Source organism: Convolutriloba macropyga, chromosome 6 (genome assembly GCF_964194025.1).
Source record: "Convolutriloba macropyga chromosome 6, txConMacr16.3, whole genome shotgun sequence".
In the NCBI taxonomy this organism is placed as follows: Eukaryota; Metazoa; Xenacoelomorpha; order Acoela; family Convolutidae; genus Convolutriloba; species Convolutriloba macropyga.
The window spans coordinates 55184447-55205002 of record NC_134473.1 but is presented as its reverse complement, the minus strand read 5'-3'; the positions used below and the strand labels follow the sequence as shown (position 1 = coordinate 55205002).

The window sequence follows — 20556 nt, the reverse complement described above, 5'->3', positions numbered from 1 at the left end:
TGCACTAAATGCTCTACATTTCAAAAGTTAAGCTTCGTTTTTACGCATCACGTTTTTTTTAATGCATTATTTGATTCAGTACTGCTGTGGAAGCATAATAAAAGCATAGCTGTTGTTGTATTATCGCTTTTTCCGTAAATTTGTTTTTAAAGTGCAATCCGAGATCTGATGTGTTATAAGTTTTTGATGAGATTAGCTAATGGAGATAATTTGGTCTTCGAACAAGATCTACCAATTAATCATAGTAGTTTTGCGCGACTCTTTTCGTCTTTCATTCATTTTTTTCACTCGACTGGTAAATAAATCTCTATGTAAAACTGGTAATGTAAAGCTTGTATATACAACTTGTAAAGTTATGGCCTACCGATTTACACAAATTGAACATTTTGTTCCGACAAAGTCAGCTAAATTGAACGTTCTTCAGGATCAATTGACACCAATTTAAAGAGCAATCAAATAGTACAATTAAATAGACCATAGGCGGGAGTACCTTAGACTGCAGGTCTATTATAACCACGCGTGATCCGATTTTAGCTTTAATCAGGTGTTGCTTGAATGAAACAGTTCTGTTTATGACACCTTCAGTGCCCAATCGACACTCTTTTGACCTAATACAATAATACATTTGCAAATTATTATGGCAGTGGTATTATATCAGTTCTGTTGGTGAAGCATGGTTCACTTATTTTAATTGCGTTGTATGAATTGGCTACCAGATTGGTTCGAAAAATGTTTCTGTTCACTCTATTTTCAGTTTAAACTTTACTTTTAAAGCCAAGTGATAGCAAAATTTTGTCCCCCGTTTAAAAAAATACCATAAGGCTTTGTATTTTCTGTTAAAGCCCACTCTGTCATGCTTCACTCCCTGACCTTCGCTCTATCCCGCAGTACGTTTACGAGCTCATTTATAGAATTCATGTCTTTAGTGCCAAAATCATAATGTTTTTTTTTATAGCAAGGCTCTTGGGATTCCCAAAAAATATGCGCACAATAAAACTGATGGGGCAGAGAGGAAATTAGTCCACATTTTTTTCAACAATTACTCGATAACTGATAACAAATTACAAAGAGCCTCCATAACTGATCAGAGATTTTCCGATTGTATCATTGCATATATATGTATATATCAAAATTAATTAACTTGGTTAACAAAACGGTGATTGTCAATACAACAGATCAACAGTTTATGAATCTCATTTCAACGGCATTTTTTTAATTTTTCGCATGTAAAATGTATGTTTTTATTCTCCCCACTTTGGTCAGGTAAGAATAAAAAATACTAGAACTGCACATTGATAAGTCTCCCGTTTGTTGCAATCGTTTTGGCGACTTATCATTAACGGACCAATCTCGACTCTTCTGATTCTGAATTTGTTAAATCTGGCCATAAAGAGCGTGTCAAAATCATGGAGGCAGACCCCTTGATCATATCTGTCGACAATGATTGCAACAGTACTGGATCAACCATCTCCCCTCCGAGCTGTCGAGCACCCAAAAAGCAAAACAGTCTACTATGGAGCTCGTGCCAGCAACACTTCCGCTGATCCCCGAATAGCGGTGATTGACAAGGATTGCATTAGTTTACAGAAAGCTACAGACAACCCCAGCGCTTGGAAGGAACGATTGTCACTTAACACAGCCAACCGCTTGAGTGTTTTCTTGAAGGTTGCCGATATCCCGCCAAGGACTTCAATTGCAAGGGGAACAAATGTGATTCCCATCTTTGCGCAGTTATTGTCGCCGAGACAATATTTTTTTTCATCTGCTGCATCAAGTGCGTATCCTGCCTTTGTAGCCGCATTAGTGAGAGAGTTGGATTGCAGCAACGAAGTAACAGTTACATCAAATGCAGCAGGTTTTCCCGCTTTCCAAGTAGGGACAAAGATGTCTCCAGGGCGTCACTGGCTTTCTGGAATTAGGTTCTTTTTTTCCCACTACTGGTGAGAGATTCGCAGATGAGCAAGCAGACACTAATTTATCTCGAATACGGTCATGTCTTGCAATTGCGTCTCCCCGACCGTGACACGCAATGGCATGATCCCCATAGATGTCAAGAACTCCTGCTTTACAGAACGGGCACTTCCTTTCGGCGTCGTAAACAGGGACACCCAACCTGTACCTTGCACTAATTCTAAACTCATTTGGTGCCATATGAAGCCCAAGAGCTGGAATGTGGGGGGAGCAGACAACCAAGCTCCAGCATGTGGGACAGACAATGAGAGAAGTCGGGCGGATTCTCTCTCACAAGCTAGATTCTCTTTGAGAAGATGAAATTTTTCATTATCAAGAGAATGCTGAATTGTCTTTTGTGAGAGGTTTGAAATGTCCAGTTGTGCTATACTGGAATAAAGATCCTGAAAAACTTGGCAGTTTTTTGGGCTCTCACCGGTTATTTTGGAAACAAGATCTTCAGAGGAGAGAACAGAGTCAACGTATGATGCTTTATACTGGTCTTGGCATTGGCGAACACCCAAACCTGAAAGGGTTATGGGTAGGGTTGCTTGAGTCCAGGATTCTTCTGGAAGAACAGTTCCAAGGATATTCTCAAGTTTTTCGCGCTGTTGGGCATCAATTTCTTTTAGGGATTTAATAACTGGACGTGTGGGCGTTTGACAAAGCAAAGAATACACCATTTTGGGGGACCCAATACAGTGGCATAGGATACCTAGGGCGCACTGAGGGTCATCAAGATAGTCCAACTTTTCGAAAAGTACCTCTATTTTCCCTATCCTTTCGTTAAGTTTCATGCAGACAAACTCTGGGGTTCCTAACGCAGCTCCAAGAACCTCAAGGCCCGAAATATCATTCCGTTTTATTTTTGTATCCAGTCTGTCTAAATCTACCGTGGACCACAGTTCGCACTTATCGACCCTGATGTGGAGGCCGCGATTATGTCCGAGCTGGCATAAAAGATTCCAAGATCTAATGAGATCGTCCTCTGAGCCCACCAAGACACCGTCATCTAGATACCAGGAATGCTGTTGAACCTCTGGCGCAGTTTCCTGAACTTTCTCTATAATGGACCAGAGCGTCAGAGAGAAAATCAAAGTGCCTAATGGGTCGCCTTGTTGGATACCGCTTTCACTGCTAACAACAAATTTGTCATAGAATAATTGGCTGTGTTGTGAATAACAGGAACTGGTAAAAGCAGCGATGCCTGGCATTGAATTTGCAACGGCTTTCAGCATTTCACTGCGTTTTATCCAATTGAATGCATTGCAAATGTCAATTTGCAAAATACCTGAGGAACTGGACGAGGTGAGTATTTTTTCATACGAAATCTTAGTCGAATGTACGATGGCTTCCGCTCCTTCCTTCACTCCCACACCCAATTTCAGGCTCCGGAAAAGTTCTTTTGCTTCTAAATTTGCTTCCTTTGCTAAACATTTAGCTATTAGCCTTCTCAAGACTTCTCCGACTGCAATAGGGCGAATACTGCCTTTCTTTTTTAGCAAGGCTGATAAAGATGCACTAAATAGAGCTTGTGAAACAAATTCGGGAAGTTCCCTACGGCAGGTTATGTTTACAAGCTTAGTCAGTACTCTCAAAGCAATTTGTGACTGATCTGAAGCGGTACACTGTACAGCATGCAAAAGAAGTTCGGGAAACATTTTTGAAGGACCAGCTGCTGTAAATCTTGAAAACGAGTTCAGTTGTTCCGAAACATTATCCTCACTGAATTGATATGCTTGTGATGAAAAATTTTGGACTACAATACGCTTTTCGTCAGGGGGATGCAATTTTTTCAAACTATCGAGAGTTGCCTTGTTGACTGGTGCAAAACCATCAGAAGCAAAAATTTTGCTGCTCTGCCTTATTGGCCCTGGAAACACAAATTTTTTGCACGTTTGATAATCTCTTCGGAGTTTGTATCGTTTGATCGTTTTTATTGTTTCAAAGAGCAAGCTTCGTTCCATAGTCCTCCAAAGTCTCCGCTGTTCCAGCGATTAATTCTGTCTAGAATTCTTTGGTCGTTGTTCCGCCTGTGTTTTTGCCCGCCTCTGTTACTGGCACGTAAAATGCATTTAGACAATCCGAAGAGTTTTCTCCAGTTTAGTTCTGTATTAGGATCTTCAATGCAATCAGTAATGACGTCAGAGAAAAGCTCTGACCATTTGTACCGTACATTGATAGGCACATAGCGGATAGTCGGGACTTTAGTGTGAGGCAAAGTTTTTATATATGGAAGGTTACCATCTGTTCTAATTCCTTCGGAGTTCAAACCGGTTAATGCTTCGTTTACATAGAGTGCGCTCTCGGCATTAATTAGCACATCGTCAATTTTGTCTGATAGTTCCTTGGAGATTCTTTTCAATTTACTTAAAGGTTTTTTGAAACACCAATAGGACCATATTGATTTTGAGTAGATCCAAGAGTCGTAATCAGGGCCCCATCCAATGTATCTAACTTTCGTTTCTTCCAAAAGATGTTCTAATACTGGATCTTATATAATTTGTCGGCTGTGTCAGGAATGAATAAAATAGAGCCAGGTGAAATGTGGAACTTATTTTCTATTGTAAGGTTGGACATCGGTTGAGTTAAACCACTGCTTGGGATGGGATTTACCTCATTCTCGGAACGAATGTCTGTCTAAGGTGAATTTTCAATTGTCAAATCTTCGTTTGCTCTTAAATTGTACTTCATTTTTGAGCGTGCGAAAAACTGTTTACAAGAAAATAATATACTACATCTTCTCTTTATAGACTGCCACAGTACCAAAAACTGGAATTATCTCACCGGGGAACCTGCAACTTGAGACTGATAGAGTTGTTCCAATCGGTGGGACTTCGGCCCCCACAGCAACACACTGCTGAGTCGACTTCTTGTAGATAACAGCACTGATTTAAAAAAAATGTGGGGGGCGGTTTCAATTTTGTGTGCTAATGATTCATATTTCAAATGTAAATTTTTCTAAGTTCTTGTTTTGCTTGTTGGATCTGAGAGATCAACCGGATGCACGTGCAATTCTGATGTATATATTGCAGAATTGGTTGATTCCACAAATTTAGAACTCTGAGGCCATAATTTTTTTAAAATTGAATGGAGTGGCTAATTTGTGAGTGGCTAATTAGTTTGCAATGAGTGGCTGAGTGGCTAATTAGTTTGCAATACTGAGTGGCTAATTAGTTTGCAAAGTTTTGAAGCCAAACCTTGATATATTTAATTTACGAAATCAAACGAAGGAGCTAATCGAGCAGTGAAGTTGGAGAAATTTTTTGTCAGAACATTAAGCAAACAATTTAAATCTGCTTTGAAAACTCGTTATGTTGTCAGAAAAATTAAGATTGAAGTAAAAAGGATACTGCATGCAGTGAACCCAAATTGATTACAGCCGAAAATAAGAAGAATAGTTTTTGCAGAAGCCAACAGTAGTTTTCATTTTAATGAACTTCCCCAAACCTTGAAATTAAACTCCCGAAAGCCCAATTGCTTCGAAAACAAGAATGTGTCTGTTCCATGTGTGTGTTCCTGTGCTTATTCCACTACACGATTAGTGGGATTGAATAGTGGTCTCTAGGAGGCGAAAAATAGGGAAAATAATCTCAAAAACGTCCAAAGGGGCAAAAAACACTGAAAATCGGCTTTCAAGCATTTGGTGGTTACTTAAGGAATTAATTGACACCTAGAGACGTAGATAGGAATAGAATACGCAATGAAACCTTTCGTGATAAAAGTTCTGAAAACTCCTGAAAAAACTTGTACGCGCACGATTGCACTTATACTTTAGGTCAGAACCTTCTTAACGAAATAACTCTTACTTATCGTTTATAACAAATATAAAACGTTGAGTACACTTAGGCAATAAAACATAACAAAAACATCCAAAAGGAATGTTTTTGAAAGCAATATTAACTATATATTTTTTTACAGCTACTGAATAAAAAAACCAGTTTTCAATTATGTTTGATTCTCTATGCGACCTGATGTGTGGTTTGCCATATGTAATCATCGCACTTTTGCTGTAAAAAATCAAGAAATTCGAAAAGATAGTATTTTTTTCGCTATCTATACTGCCATTATATTTCTGTATTGGTTGCATATCACTGTATGATTGAGAACTTTATTCAAATTATGAATTCTCCTTAAGATAGTTTTGTATCCATCTAATTTGTTTCTTAAAATAAGGTGGCTGCAAAAATCAAAAAATTATCAGAACAATAAAAAATAAGAGAAAGTCCCCAGGTTTTGTACATTTTTCTGTGGTGATTTGTGAAATCTTCCAAACTTTTTTTAGATTCATATTTGTCCTTTGAACTCTTTCTTGCTGCCCCAACAGCGAATCAAGTGAAAACAATTATTGTTTTCATAGTAAAACATTTGCTGACTTAATTATTGAACAATAATCTAATCCAACCTAATTTCGTCAATCGAAAGTATAATTTTGACCAAGAATTGCCTTCAAAATTTGTTTACTAAATACCAACAAACTTAGTAAAAAGTGAAGGAATTTAAATTGTGACGAATATCCAACTTCATCAACATTTTTAAGTTTTGGCAACAATCTCACTGCACGAAGGATAAAAATAGGCTAAAAATAATTTTCAGGAAACTGTGGTCAAGGCCAAATGTTCAACTAGATTTTCTTAAAAAAAATTAATATGAGCTTGTTTGAGAGCACGTTCTGCTTGTCTCTGATTGACTATGTGATCTGATGTGCTCTTGGCTCCTTCACATAAAAAATTATCTTTTTTTCGCTGCAAGCAGAATCCAACGAGGTCTTTGCTGTAACATTTGTTCACTGAATAGAAATTTAATGACATATTTGAAAAAATTGAAATGGTCTTGAGTTGCGAAGTCCGGCAATACGTATAATCCAATAGGTCTTTTCTAATTTTTTCCCTTATTTTTTTCGAACTTTTTTGAAGTATAGTTCTGAAAAAATATCACTGCATTAACCGAGGAGACTGTCAAATTAAAATTTTTAATAAATATTCTGGTCGAGGCCGAAGGTAATTTAAAAAAGCATAACAATCTATAAAATTTTCGCGGAACTTCACGTTGAACTAATTTAACAATTTTTCCGGGCTTTGTCTAAAATTACAAATTCATACCACTAAAATTACAAATTTAAAATTACAAATTCATACCACTTCATTTCTCGTTTGTACAAAAAACACTTTTTTTAAGACGGTTTACTCGGTTTTTCCGGCCTATCATATTGTATAAGTAAGAGATCACCAGAGAGTTGTACAGTAGTTTTTTAACAATTTTGCATTAAAATTTTTATTTTTTGTCCACACAATTTGACTACTTTCGAATTCAAATAAGATTGAGTTTATTACGCCGAAACAGGAGGTGGAGCCAAAAACGGAATTTTTCCACCCGAATTTTTAATGGGTTTGAGAAGACGGTGTTTGAACAAAATTTCGCTTTCTCGATAGTGATTTTCTGTTCACAAGCGGCCATTTGATTTCTGTTTTTACTTTTTGTTTTAAGTTTTTAGGATCGGCTAATTTTCTAAATGGTTTAGTCAAATTTATTCAACAAAAGTTTTTCAAATGCACAGCTTTTTCTGCTATGTTTGTTTTTTTTATGATATCTTGTCCCAAATAGTTGAAAGAGTATTTCACGTATATCAACCTGCTTTGTTGTTCTTAAAGTTCAATTTGATATGGAAATAGAACTGCTCTAAACAGAAAAAATTTATGTAATATATGCATTAGAGTGAGACGGGAGTGCTTTGATGCGAATTATGGAAACCATATGTTTTAAATTAATAGAGGCTCGAGCGTGGAACTTATTATCAAACTAATATTCGTTTTTCAATAATAGGTTAATGAAAATTTTCCTGACTTAGCAGTTCGAAAAGGCGATAAATCAAATGGCCGACATATTATGTTTGAGATGGACGAAACAGCATCTTTTGCAAAAGTGAGATCTTTTTTGTATATATTTATATATATATATATATATATATATATATATATATAAATACATATATATATATATATATATATATATATATATATATATATATTCAGAGGTATACCGGATTAATACGTAATCATATTCAAAAAGCAAAGATGGCGGCTAATCGAAAATAAAAATAAATATATCTATTAAAGTAATTTACGTGAAAAACAAATTGAAAGCCCTAAACGGTGGCAAAACCATTAAAGATTATGTCATATCATGCGTATATTTATGGAAGATTAGTTTGTAGTTCAATTTAATCGGATTTCGACCAATTGGTTTATCGCCCTATTTAATTTACCCCTTTCCCTCTTCCTCGCGTTCCGCCTCTTCCAATTTTTCCACAATATTTCGAACTGCCTTGTTACGCATCCGATTTTAATGCAGAAAGTTGCGCATATTTTGCCACAGATTTTGTTTATTTTCCTTGCAAGTTACTTAGTTTTCCATCAAGATTTAGTGTTTTAATCTGTTGTTTATCCACCAACAAATTGTTCAAAAATGGGCCAATAGGAAAAAAGATTTACTGGAAAGCAGATATTTCAAAAGCCTAGCGTAGTATAATGTACACATTGGTATTAGATAAAAATGACTACAAAATGTAAATACTTTGAATTTTTCTTCATTCTGTCCATTTTGAAGCGACATTCATTAGTTATTGCAAACAGCGGGAAAGGTCTAATACAAAAATGTCCGAATAATTTTACCCCTCAACTTCGATTAGTATCCATAAATTACAAAAATAATTGATTGATTGCACCAACGCATTAGTATAGCCGGTAAGTTCCGTTAAAAATTGCAACTTTTGTCTTTTTGACACTTCCACGAAACGCGAACGAACTTGTGATTGCATTTCAGAGCCCAACATTAATTACATTTGACTTAAATTTATTCCGTATTCATAAATAACTTGAACCTAAAACTTAGATCGTTCAATTTTTAGAACTTCTAAGTCACCGTTAAAATTGCATTTATTGGACTATATTACAGTTCATTGTTGCGGTTAAAAGCTTAAATCCCTTCGTCATACTTATTCTGTTGTCATTTTAGGCTAAATACTTATTTATTCTTTGTGATACGTTTTTCAAGATGTCAGTCAATTCTTGCACGTGTGCGACTGCTGGCGACGACAGCTGGAGGGACATTTTCTACGAACCAGTTCCAGACTACGTGCACTATATATGTGCAGCCGTTCTAATTTGTCTGCTCATTCTGGGCATCATTGGAAACGGAACAGCGATACTGCTCTATTTCATGTAAGTTTTAAAATAATTCACTCCTGAATCATGCACATTTTCTAAACACAACTAAATGATTTTAAATTTTTCTTCATGAAGCGACATACATGAAGCGAAACTCCCATTTGCATGGTGACTATATCCGTCTTGGGAATTCAAGTCTTCTTTTTCCTATTTGAAATTAATATAGCAATCTTTAATTATCATTTCAAGCGTCCACTGATACGGAAATGATCATAGTTTCGAGAAGAAACTCACTGCGACTTTCCAACCAAGTGAAAGGATTAGTTTAAGTATTGCCAGCCCTCTTTTACAATGTATTAAGATGCACACATGGAAGCTGGCTTCAAAGGTGCGTTCAAAGTTCTAAAAAATGCTGTACCACTAGACGCGTAGAACGATCAAAAAAGTTATTGTTCCGACTCCGATAATTGGGTGGGGTTATGTACTCAAAGGTTTTTTTTGTTTTTTATGTTTATTCAATGTTTTCGACAATTGCTTTTAGTTTTTTTATCTGAAGTATTGTGGCTGAGAAAACATTGATCTGAAGAAACAAGTGGCTATAAAAATTAAAGATAGATGGAAAATATTTTGTTAAAAAGTGAGAGAAAAAACATTATAACAGATTAGTAGATGTACTTTACTATTTTATTTTTGTCTGTATTTTTCGATATATTTGAGTTGTAGATTTTATCAAAAAATTAACATTCTGAAACTGATCTGCAGCAAGCATTACTCTGAGAAGTAAATTAGTTTGAAATTATTGTTAGAATGGGCTACACCAATTGTGAAAAAAATTGACCATTTTTAAAAAATACATTTTGCTCTCATACTTGCTCAAGTAATTTTTTATTATACAATATACACTGCTCTTTGGGCGCAAACTGAATTTAAAAAGTTGTGTACGATTGTAATTTAAACTCAAATTTCAGACAGCATTATCTAAACCCATTGAGAAATTTTTTGCGACCTCTTATGGACTGTTTTGATATTCTTTGAAATAATCAATATTGAGATTTTGATTTCTTCCCTTCTTGTGTTTTTTACATAATAAAGTTAATGAGTCATATTGTCAGTCTAGTATTTGATATTATTGAACCGCTTTTAGAGTTGGATTCAAACAGATTTTTCTTTTTTTAAATGCTTTCATGTGAATGAAAATCAGTTTCAATCAGGATTGTGTCTCGCGATGGCGTGAAGGGGATGAAAACAAAGACTCTGAGTTACAGGTGATTTCTCTAACAAAAACGTATTAAAATTAGCATTAAAAAGTGACCTAGCAATTTTCAGTTTTCATGGAACTAGAGAAGTCAAGTTTTCGCGTGTTTTCAATTTTATGCATTTTTGTCAAACGTTGTTCAAACTAAAATTCAAGTTTGATATTTACATCAAAACCAATTTTTATAATTTTTGATACTTATTTTTTTGATGCAAACTATTTGATGAGTGTTTTCTCCCGAGAACTACTTTCTTAATTTCTCGGCATGGTCCTCTGCAGTGCCAAAAATGTAGAAGCTGCCATGAAATTTGTTTTTAAATAGGAATCACATATGGGCTAATCCAAGTGCTATGTTTTAATACAATGAAACAGTAGCCAGTAAAATGAAACTTAATATACCTTGCCAAGACATGTAAACCCTTGACAGTCTTAACAAAACATGGATTATCTTACTAAGATCTTGATAGAACAAAATTTTTTTTGTATATCTAGATAAGATCTTGCCAAGATCTTATCAAGGTGTATCAGGAGAACTTCTTGATTAAATTCAACAAGACCGTGGTAAGATACGACAATAAAATTTTGGATGAAATTGAGAGGAGTAATAGGTAATCAGAATGCAATGATTGCTCATTCCTCAACATTATATTTTTTAAATTGCTCTCTTCCAAACTTTTCGAATTTGAACAAACGTTTTTATCCTCAGGTTCTTGAATCCATTTCTGTTAGTCATACATCAATTAAAAAAATCTTGAAACACACAAACCACGGTTTTTTTTTACTTCGACTCATTTATAGTATTGATTTGGTCACAAACATTGAAAAAATTGTGATATGTAAAAGTCTGTAAACAAGTGAGAGTAAAGTGAATCAAAGACGCTTGCCGACATAAAATGAACTCACCTATTCATTTTCATAACAAAACTCGAAATTATTTCTTTCAGAAGACCTGCAGAATTGTTACTTTCAAATGTGTCGATTACACTTATTATTTCTTAGAAATCTATTTTGAAATCATTTGTCTTTTGCTCTCTTTAATTTCAATAAACTGACTCATTAGCTTTCTAAACTTACCCACATCATTGTCATCTTGGCAAGATTGTCCATGATTAAGTATGTCTTATCAAGACTATCAAGTTTCATTTCACTGTGTAACGATGAGTTTCAATTTTTGTGTATTTTGAGGTTTATTTTGTGATTGGGCTGCTGATTTTGGTTGTGATTCTGGCTTTTCGAGTTAACTTACCACTTTCTGTCCAATAAATTACTAATGCCTAGAAATGAATCTAACGAAAGAAGAACTTTTGTAACAAGATACAGCATAGTATCATGTGTGCAGATGATTGTCAGTTTCAAAATAGTTTCATTTTTTTGCCTTAAGATGTTATTATACCAGAAAAGTGTTGAAAGTGATTTAGCGATCACAATTACTTTATTCACAAATCTTAATTCGCCAAGCAAATTCCCTACATCAGCATATTAAGATCAGTAAGACCTCTAGGCTGATCTCAATTGAACTCTCCTATAGCTGATACATTTTTGTCTGGATGTGAGTACAGCTCTCAGTTTTTGGAAATTATACAATCTAAAACTTTCATATAATGATTGTTATGTCGATTCATATGAAAATCAAAAGAAATTTCGAAAAATATGCCGAGCCAAAACAGGTGTACAAAGGGTACTTGATCACGTAAAATTCTATTTTGATCGTACAAATTTTTCGCACTTCCCGAATGTAACGTTCTCCGGAAGGTTAATTTTTGACTGTATCTGAGTTTGGTGGCCATCGCCGAAGTTAAGCATCCCACTTATATTTCCCCCTTATAGTTCACCTCTTTTAGTGGATTATTTTGAACAGATTGACAAAACGACCTCATTTAAAGGAGGTTATCCGTAGTTGAGAGGCTCATTATTGATATCTGACAACAAATTCTCAGGGGGAACAGGAAGGCCTGTTCAGGTTAGCAGGGTACAAAGCACTAGTAATTTACATTGTGTTGTGATAATTCTCATTATTTCACAACATAAAAATTTCGGATAATTATCAAGCCCTCAAGCCTCATTGAAATTCCGCCTTCAAAGACATGCATAGCCTTTTTGCCAATCAAACATTGACCTCTTTTTTGTTCTTCAATTTGTTCTAAACACGGTAATAATCCCTTCTCTGTTTCCTTTGTTCAAAAGCAACATCATATCTGACACATTTGAAATAGATTGTTAGATTCACAGAGTGAAAATTGGTTCAATTGAGAGCATTTTTGGGGATTGAAAATAGAAAAGCAACTCCTTTTTGTTTCTTTTATTCAATTGAGATTCTGTGGTTGAGATTTCAATTGGAACTTACAATTTTAAGCCTAAAAGAACATCATACAACTGTACGAGTTTACGTAAAAATCTTCTTTATACGTGGCTAATCTTCAATTCTAATCCTTCAAACTTTCTAAATCAGCGTAATAAAATCACTACTCCATGGTACACGATGATAAAATATAAAGCTTTTGTCATATATTTTAATATCTGTGTTCAGAAAAAATTGTGGTCTTTATACGCACACTTTTTGTTGAACTGTTAATTATGTAGGACACTAGAGAAAAACTACGGGCAAAATAACAGAAAAAAAAGAAAGATATTTCGAAACTGTTGCATGATTTCATGGTCATTTTAAAAGTTTCAAAAAAAAACGTTTAAAAATGCCAATCAATTACCGACCGAGACTCCTTCCTATAATAATAATTATTATTACTACTACTATTATTATTATTATTATTATTATTATTATTATTATTATTATTATTATTATTATTATTATTATTATTATTATTATTATTATTATTATTATTATTATTATTATTATTATTATTATTATTATTATTATTATTATTATTATTATTATTATTATTATTATTATTATTATTGTTATTATTATTATTATTATTATTATTATTATTATTATTATTATTATTATTATTATTATTATTATTAGTATTATTATTATTATTATTATTATTATTATTATTATTATTATTATTATTATTATTATTATTATTATTATTATTATTATTGTTATTATTATTATTATTATTATTATTATTATTATTATTATTAGTATTATTATTATTATTATTATTATTATTATTATTATTATTATTAGTATTATTATTATTATTATTATTATTATTATTATTATTATTAATATTATTGTTATTATTATTAATATTATTATTATTATTATTATTATCATTATTATTTTTATTATTTTTATTATTATTATTATTATTATTATTACTATTATTATTTTTATTATTATTATAATTATATTTATAATAATTATTATTATTATTTTTATTCTTGCTAATATTATTATCGTTATTATTATTATTACTACTAATAATTTTTTTTTATTATTAATGTTATTGTTATTATTACTATTATTTTTATTATTATTATTATTATTATTATTATTATTATTATTACTATTATTATTATTATTATTATTATTTTCATTATTGTTTTTATTGTTAAGATTATTATTATTTTCATTAATTTTATTATTATTATTATTATTATTATTATTATTATTATTATTATTATTATTATTGTTTTGTAAATCGCCAAGTGATATTTAGTAATAAAATGGAATGAAAACATAGTTACCTTGTCTAAGCACATTGTGTTTAAATCATTTTTCATTTGTATCCAGAGGATGTGAATGTAAATTTTTTTCACGTCTTTTTATTCCGTTGGTGCAGCATCAAGGGAAGTCTCTGCTTCTACATTGTTATCAAATGTAAACGCAGATAATTCCGCATTAGGACTTCGCAGTCTGATTGCGAAAATCTTAGTTTGTAATCTTTGTGTAAGTTCTGGTGGTATTTATGTTATACACACTTATTTTTGTATACCAATTTGAATTGAGAACAAAATTTATAATGGATTTTGTGACTGTAAATGTTTGCCCAACATAATTTTACTCAAAACGTTGTATGAGCCAGGTTAGAAGTTTAACTAATTCTAATGTTTTTACCTCAGAAAAATCAGCATGTACGGTTTTGCGTAAGAATATATAGAGGATGAAATCCTTTTATTTCCGTTCTTGCTATTTTCGTACGCTTTCTGCGCGTGACTGTGATGTCGTTGCATTTGGTGCGGCTGAGAGTCTTTTAACAAACTCAAACGATTTTTGGGAATGGGCTTCTTACGTTAGCAATGTGACTTTCTTCATGAACTCTTGTCAGGAATTCAGATAATAAGTCTAATATTGGCAAAAAATAGTTCATCATAAATTAAAGATGTTTGTCTATTCGATATCTGATCATGAAGAAACTGTGCCTTTTTTTATTTGTAGACCGTAAACTTCTATCAAATAAGAGGGAAATGCAGTTCTAGATTTTTGAGAAGATTTTTCTGGTAGTGAAAAAATGTTTTGTTGTTCTTTGTTAAAATAATGGGCCTTTAGTTGTAGCGCGCTGCTTAAAAGTATATATAAATGATCCACTTTGTGGATTTGTACAATTTCAAATGTCTTCATGTTACTTCTCAAGTGTTTTCTGGCTCGTATTTTTGCTCGTTTTCGTGGTGGTTGTTGGTTATCAAAGTCTTTAGAAATTCTCGACGAAAAGCTTGCCAATTCTTTTTAATTTCTATTGGAAGCAGCGAATGCCACTGTTGTGCTGGAGCAACTAAAGATGTTTGTATCATAGCTAAACTTCTGACGATCCCTGTCTCATGGAAAAGCGAATTAGTTTAATGACCATCCTGCTTTAATGACCATTTTTGGGTCATTAAAGCGTAATTTTGTTACCATTTTTGGGTCATTAAAGGGTAATATAGTTTGGGTCTGTGCCTTGGAACGGCCTAATGATTGTTGCCAGGGGACTGAGCCTCCTAAATACAAGTTTATCAATTGTAAAATTTTTTTTACTGTCGGAGAAGGCGGCTTTTGTCTTGAAATGGCTTAAAAGTAACGTGGGTTTGAAGCGGTTGTAGTTGTTCTATTACCTTGTGCATACCTGCATAAATAGATTTTGGTGATTGTTTTGCTGGCAATTCTTCATTATTATTTTTATTTTATGCCTGTTGTGATTGCGATATCAAGTATTCAAAATTAATTACTCGGTGTTGAAATGTACCGAATTTTATCTTCGTATTTGAGTTTGCGGGTTATTATTGTTTGGTAAACGTGGTAAAATAGTATTTACCTCGTGGTTAATATTTGTTGTATTTCAAGTGAGTTATTGTTCCGACCCTCTTGAGGGGGGAGGAACTATATACTCAAATGGGGTTTTTTTGTTCCGTGAATTTTCGCCGCTCGATATATTCATCGTAGAGAGTTCAGACTGGTATCATTAGAAAGCTCGTCCAGCGTAGAATATGTAATTAAAAAGATTTTTTCAATTTTCGTTTTCTACAGGGAGTTATCGAGGTTTAAACTTCTGAGAAAAGAAGAGTGAATTCACCTTGTTTTTATTCACATTTTCCGGAATTTTTGCCTAAATTTTCGTCAATTTTGCTGAAATTTGAAATAATTTTTAAGAATAGTGTCGTTGATTTTATTTTTGAAGACGAACAAGCATTGTTGATTGTTTTGATTTAATTTTTTTGGTCAAAAAATCTGGATAAACATTTCACAATTTAGCCCTTTTCATCAAAAACAGCACGAAATAAGCTACTTTAGTCCACTTTGATAAAATTTGCCGGCACTACACCCACAAACAACACTAATACAATCTTTGTAGACTCAGAAAGGGGCTATTCCTACTTCAACTTTCGCTGAGAGTGCTCTGTAATTAAAACTCTGCCGTTTTTTGCTAACTTTACTCGTTGATTATCAAAAATGCAGAATTCATTTTGAGTTTTCAACTAACAAATTATCTATATCTACAACATTCGAAAAATCATTTGTTCCTAACGGTAAGTTTTAGCAGGGCTAGTTTTGGGCCATTCTTGGACTGTTACAATCCAAAAATGTCGGGTTGTAATCAGTCGGTCTTTTTTTTTTAAAAAAAAGACTTTTTTTAATAATAAAGAACAGAAAATATCAAATCAAAGCTCAATAGCTCCAACGAATTCGCTTGTTAAGCAGCTCCAAGCTAATGCATTTAGTTTTTTAATTGAAAGTTTATGGTCGCTTCTTTTTTTAAAAATAATTTACTTTTCAATAAATAATGGCTTAATTGAATTTTCCTCTAACTTTCTTAATTTGTTCAACTTCCAGCTTAGTGTCAGCAAAAAAAGACTGCTTCTTCTTTGTACTGATTTAACAGTTATTCTGGGTTAGAGTTTTAAGCCTGAAGTTTTTGTTTTCCGGCTTTGATATTACAAGATTTCAGATTTTTGTTTGTTTTGATATTTGCCAGTTTTTCACGTTTTCTAATTTTGTCACATTATCACATTATTAACAGTTCTCATGTCACCTTATTAGCATTCAGAATAAAGCAAAATTGAATATATTGAAGTCCTGAAAGATATACATCATCGTTTTAAGGGCCTCGACGCCTCTTTCTTGAAGAAATCAATTGAATTTTTAAATTTTTTCTCTAACTATCATTTATACTTTGTCGTTTCGGTCGTATGAAATTTCCTTTATAGTGATAGCTTTCATTGGCTTTTCAAAAAAGAATAGGAGAACCGATATTCTGATATTAGTAGATAGCTGATGGCTTTCATGACTTTGAAAACAATCGTTTTCCAAAACTTAAAAAAAAACTTTTTAACTTCGCAATTTTGTTCTTTTTATGTTTCTTTTTGTTACTTAATCTCGTTAGTTAATTACGGGTAGAATATGACATTATAGGTGTCAAGGGAACAAAAGGGATTGGTGTCCTAAAATCTTTTTCTTCGAGAATTTGTTATGACCTTACTGGCTTCGACACCGGTTTTTCACAAAAAAAATAATAATTTGATTTTTGTCATATTTGACGTTTTTTTGTAGATGCAAGAAATATTCTGGATAATTAAAGTCTCGAGGGTTTCCTTTTCATGAATGAACGACCCTATTTAAATAGCTCCTTTTGTAATTAATGCCTTTCATGACATTGAATGTAATTTTGTTTCGAAAAAAAATAAAAGTATTACATACTTTAGCACTTTGTCTACTTGTTACCTAGTCTTACTAATGAATGGCCACGTACTACATTATAACTGTTTGAAGAGGGCGCAATCAAATATATTTTGAGTGCCAAAATTTGGCTTGACGGTTTTGACAGCGTTTTCTGGCAAGTTTCAATTGAAATTTTGTTTGTTCTTTGTTGTTCTTTTTAGCCGCTTTAAAAAATGAATAAGGACAGGTCCTAATGCCCTTCTATAGAAGCAGTGGTAATCGTAAATTTGTGGTAATATTAATTGATTCCTAATGGTATTTATTACTTTGAAGATAACTGTTTCAAAAAAATAAGTTAATTTTTTTACTTAAAGTTTTTGTTCTTCTTTGTATAATTGTTGCAAAACCTTTTTATGGACTGGTCGCATATGTTTTCCGGTGTTTTATAAGTTATTTTTGTTTAGTTTCAGGTTTATCTGACGGTATGTTGACTTTGTTATTAAATTTAGTTTTTAAGAGGGACATAAATTTTTTGATGTAATTAATGTTTGTTGTTGTTGTTGTTTGATTTTGCTGTTCGTCTTGACTCGCTTGCTTAATATTGACATATTACAGCAATCTAATGCATCAATTTTTACTCCACTGAGTTATTTGCTTTGGAGGCTATCTTATCGTTCATACATAATTTTTTGAAAAAGACTTGGGCTTTTTTGGGATTCGCAAAAAATAATTTTTGGGTTTTTCAATCTGTTCCTCATTTGGTAGACAATTACGCCAAAATTGTGGATGGGCGGGGTCGGAACCTTATGTGCCATCGCACATTACCGAGCCGCCTTGTTTGAAATATGTTGAATATGTTTGAAATTTTTTTTTATTATTATTTTTATTTTTATTTGTATTATTATGATGATGATTATTAATACCATTATTATAGTTTTCAATAACATTATTATTATTATTATTATTATTATTATTATTATTATTATTATTATTATTATTATTATTTTATTTTTATTTTTATTATTATTATTTATCGAAATTATTATTATTATTATTATTAATATTATTTTTATTACTATTCTTATTATTATAATTATTATTATTATTATTATTATTATTATTATTATTATTATTATTATTATTATTATTATTATTATCATTATTATTATTATTATTATTATTATTAATATTATTATGATTACTATTATGATTATTATTAGTATTACTAAAATTGTTATTATCAACCTTATTATTATATTAATTATTATTAATTGTATGAATATTATTGTTGTTGTTATTATTTTAATTATTATTATTACTATTCTTCTTCTTCTTCTTCTAATTATTATTATTTTTATTACTAAAATTATTATTATTATTATTATTATTATTATTATTATTATTGTTGATGTTGTTATTGTTTTTATCATTACTATTAATTTCATTATTTTTATTAATATTATTAGTATTATTATTATTATTATTATTATTATTATTATTATTATTATTATTATTATTATTATTATTATTAATATTATTATTATTATTATTATTATTATTATTATTATTATTATTATTATTATTATTATTATTATTATTTTTATTATAATCATAATGACGGGTATAATTTTAATAATAATTAACATTATTACAATTTTCAGCATTTAAATTTTTATTTTTATTTTTTATTGATATTATTCGCGCTACCAAAGGCAGTTGAAAAAATTTAATTGTAACTAGACCAGTTTTTGTAATTCAGTTTTGTCGCAATTTTCTTTTGTTATCGTCTAACAAATGCCTTTTTGAAAATACGGCCCACAGACCAAACCCCATTCGGCGTTGTCAGCAGAAGTTGAGACACTATTCTATGCATTAAACTTTTCTTGGACGACAAAGCTCTCACTCTCAAGCGAGATGAGAAAAATAGCGTCCCCAAATGAAGGTGTCCATCACTGTGGTATTGAACTTAGTTTCTGAAGTCCTTTTGAGGACACGACCAAAGGTCACATATCCGTCAGAAAATAAAGGTTGACAACGCAATTGACTATCTAGGAACGCAATGAGTATAGCAAAGTAGGAGTAAAATTGCAAGATTGTGGAGCAGGAAGGTGTCTTAGGTGGGCACAAACTCAGAACGCTCTATGCCATACTTGACAATTGGAGAAGATGGAACAAAAATGTTTGGGGGACAACTTCCGCATGGAAAAGTTCAAGCGCTAATATCAACAGAAAGAGAGGAACAACTTGAAATCACTTTTATAGTTCCCCGGAACATCACATAACTAGATTACTTTTTTGCAACACTTCAATGAAAAGATGAAACTACTGAGTCGGTTAAGTTTTGCGCTAAAGAATTAGCGGAAAATTGCGCACCAAATTCTTTTGAAGACAACATTTTCATGAATATGATATAAGAGAGACAGACATTCAACGGGAGCTCAACCCAGAAAGAGCCTCAGAGTTAGCTATCCTGATGGAGGAATAATGAGAAATCAAATGAACGTTCGCAAGGTAGACATCGCTCTGGTTACAATCGTGGGCAGATTTGAACCCATCTTAACATAAATCTTAGAGGCAGACAGCAAAATCAGCCATCTCAAACTTCACAAGCACAATATCCAAACCATTGCAGAAATTGCGGTATGAAGTGGACACAGAAACACTATCTAAACCACCGAAATTTCACTACTGACGAAATTCCTCATTCTGATTTAACTAAATCTATTGGGTCAGCAACTCCTTCGTAAGCCAACTAAATCTACAGAGTTTCTCAAAGTTGACGCACTTGTTTAGAACTGTGAGAATATACCGAATACAACTAGCGTACAAAAATACCATCGATTTCGAATTCGTTATTATTGCCAAAAAAGAGATAAAACTGTAATCTCACGGCGGAAGGCTGTGCATTAGAAGCTTCTTTCATTCAACTCTACTAGACTTCATCACAATAAGAGAGACCTGACTCAGAAAAGTTGGTGAAATTGTACAACTCAAATTTAACGCTAACAGGAAATATTCAGGCACCAGAAATGGTTCTGTATTTGTGGACATTAAAATAGTGATCCCCAATTAATCCAAGATGCCGCGGAGAAGTTTTCCGAGCAATTTAACCAGAAAGCTGGGGTATGGCGGATATGGCGCAACGC

The 20556-nt window shown here is 32.3% G+C and overlaps 2 protein-coding genes across 3 annotated transcripts in view; one reads left to right on the top strand and one right to left on the bottom strand.

Annotated features, from left to right (window-relative positions):
• The window catches only part of LOC142341776 (uncharacterized), a 645707-nt gene that overhangs the window by 181389 nt on the left and 443762 nt on the right, over nucleotides 1–20556 (bottom strand). The window lies entirely within an intron of this gene.
• LOC142341058 (rhodopsin-like) overlaps nucleotides 7854–20556 on the top strand; it is an 84358-nt gene continuing 71655 nt past the window's right edge. The window contains exons 1-2 of the mRNA XM_075391900.1: nucleotides 7854–7872; nucleotides 9004–9170. Of these exons, the coding sequence (XP_075248015.1) occupies nucleotides 9004–9170 (167 nt within the window). The 5' untranslated portion in view covers nucleotides 7854–7872. The remainder of the gene's footprint in view (nucleotides 7873–9003; nucleotides 9171–20556) is intronic.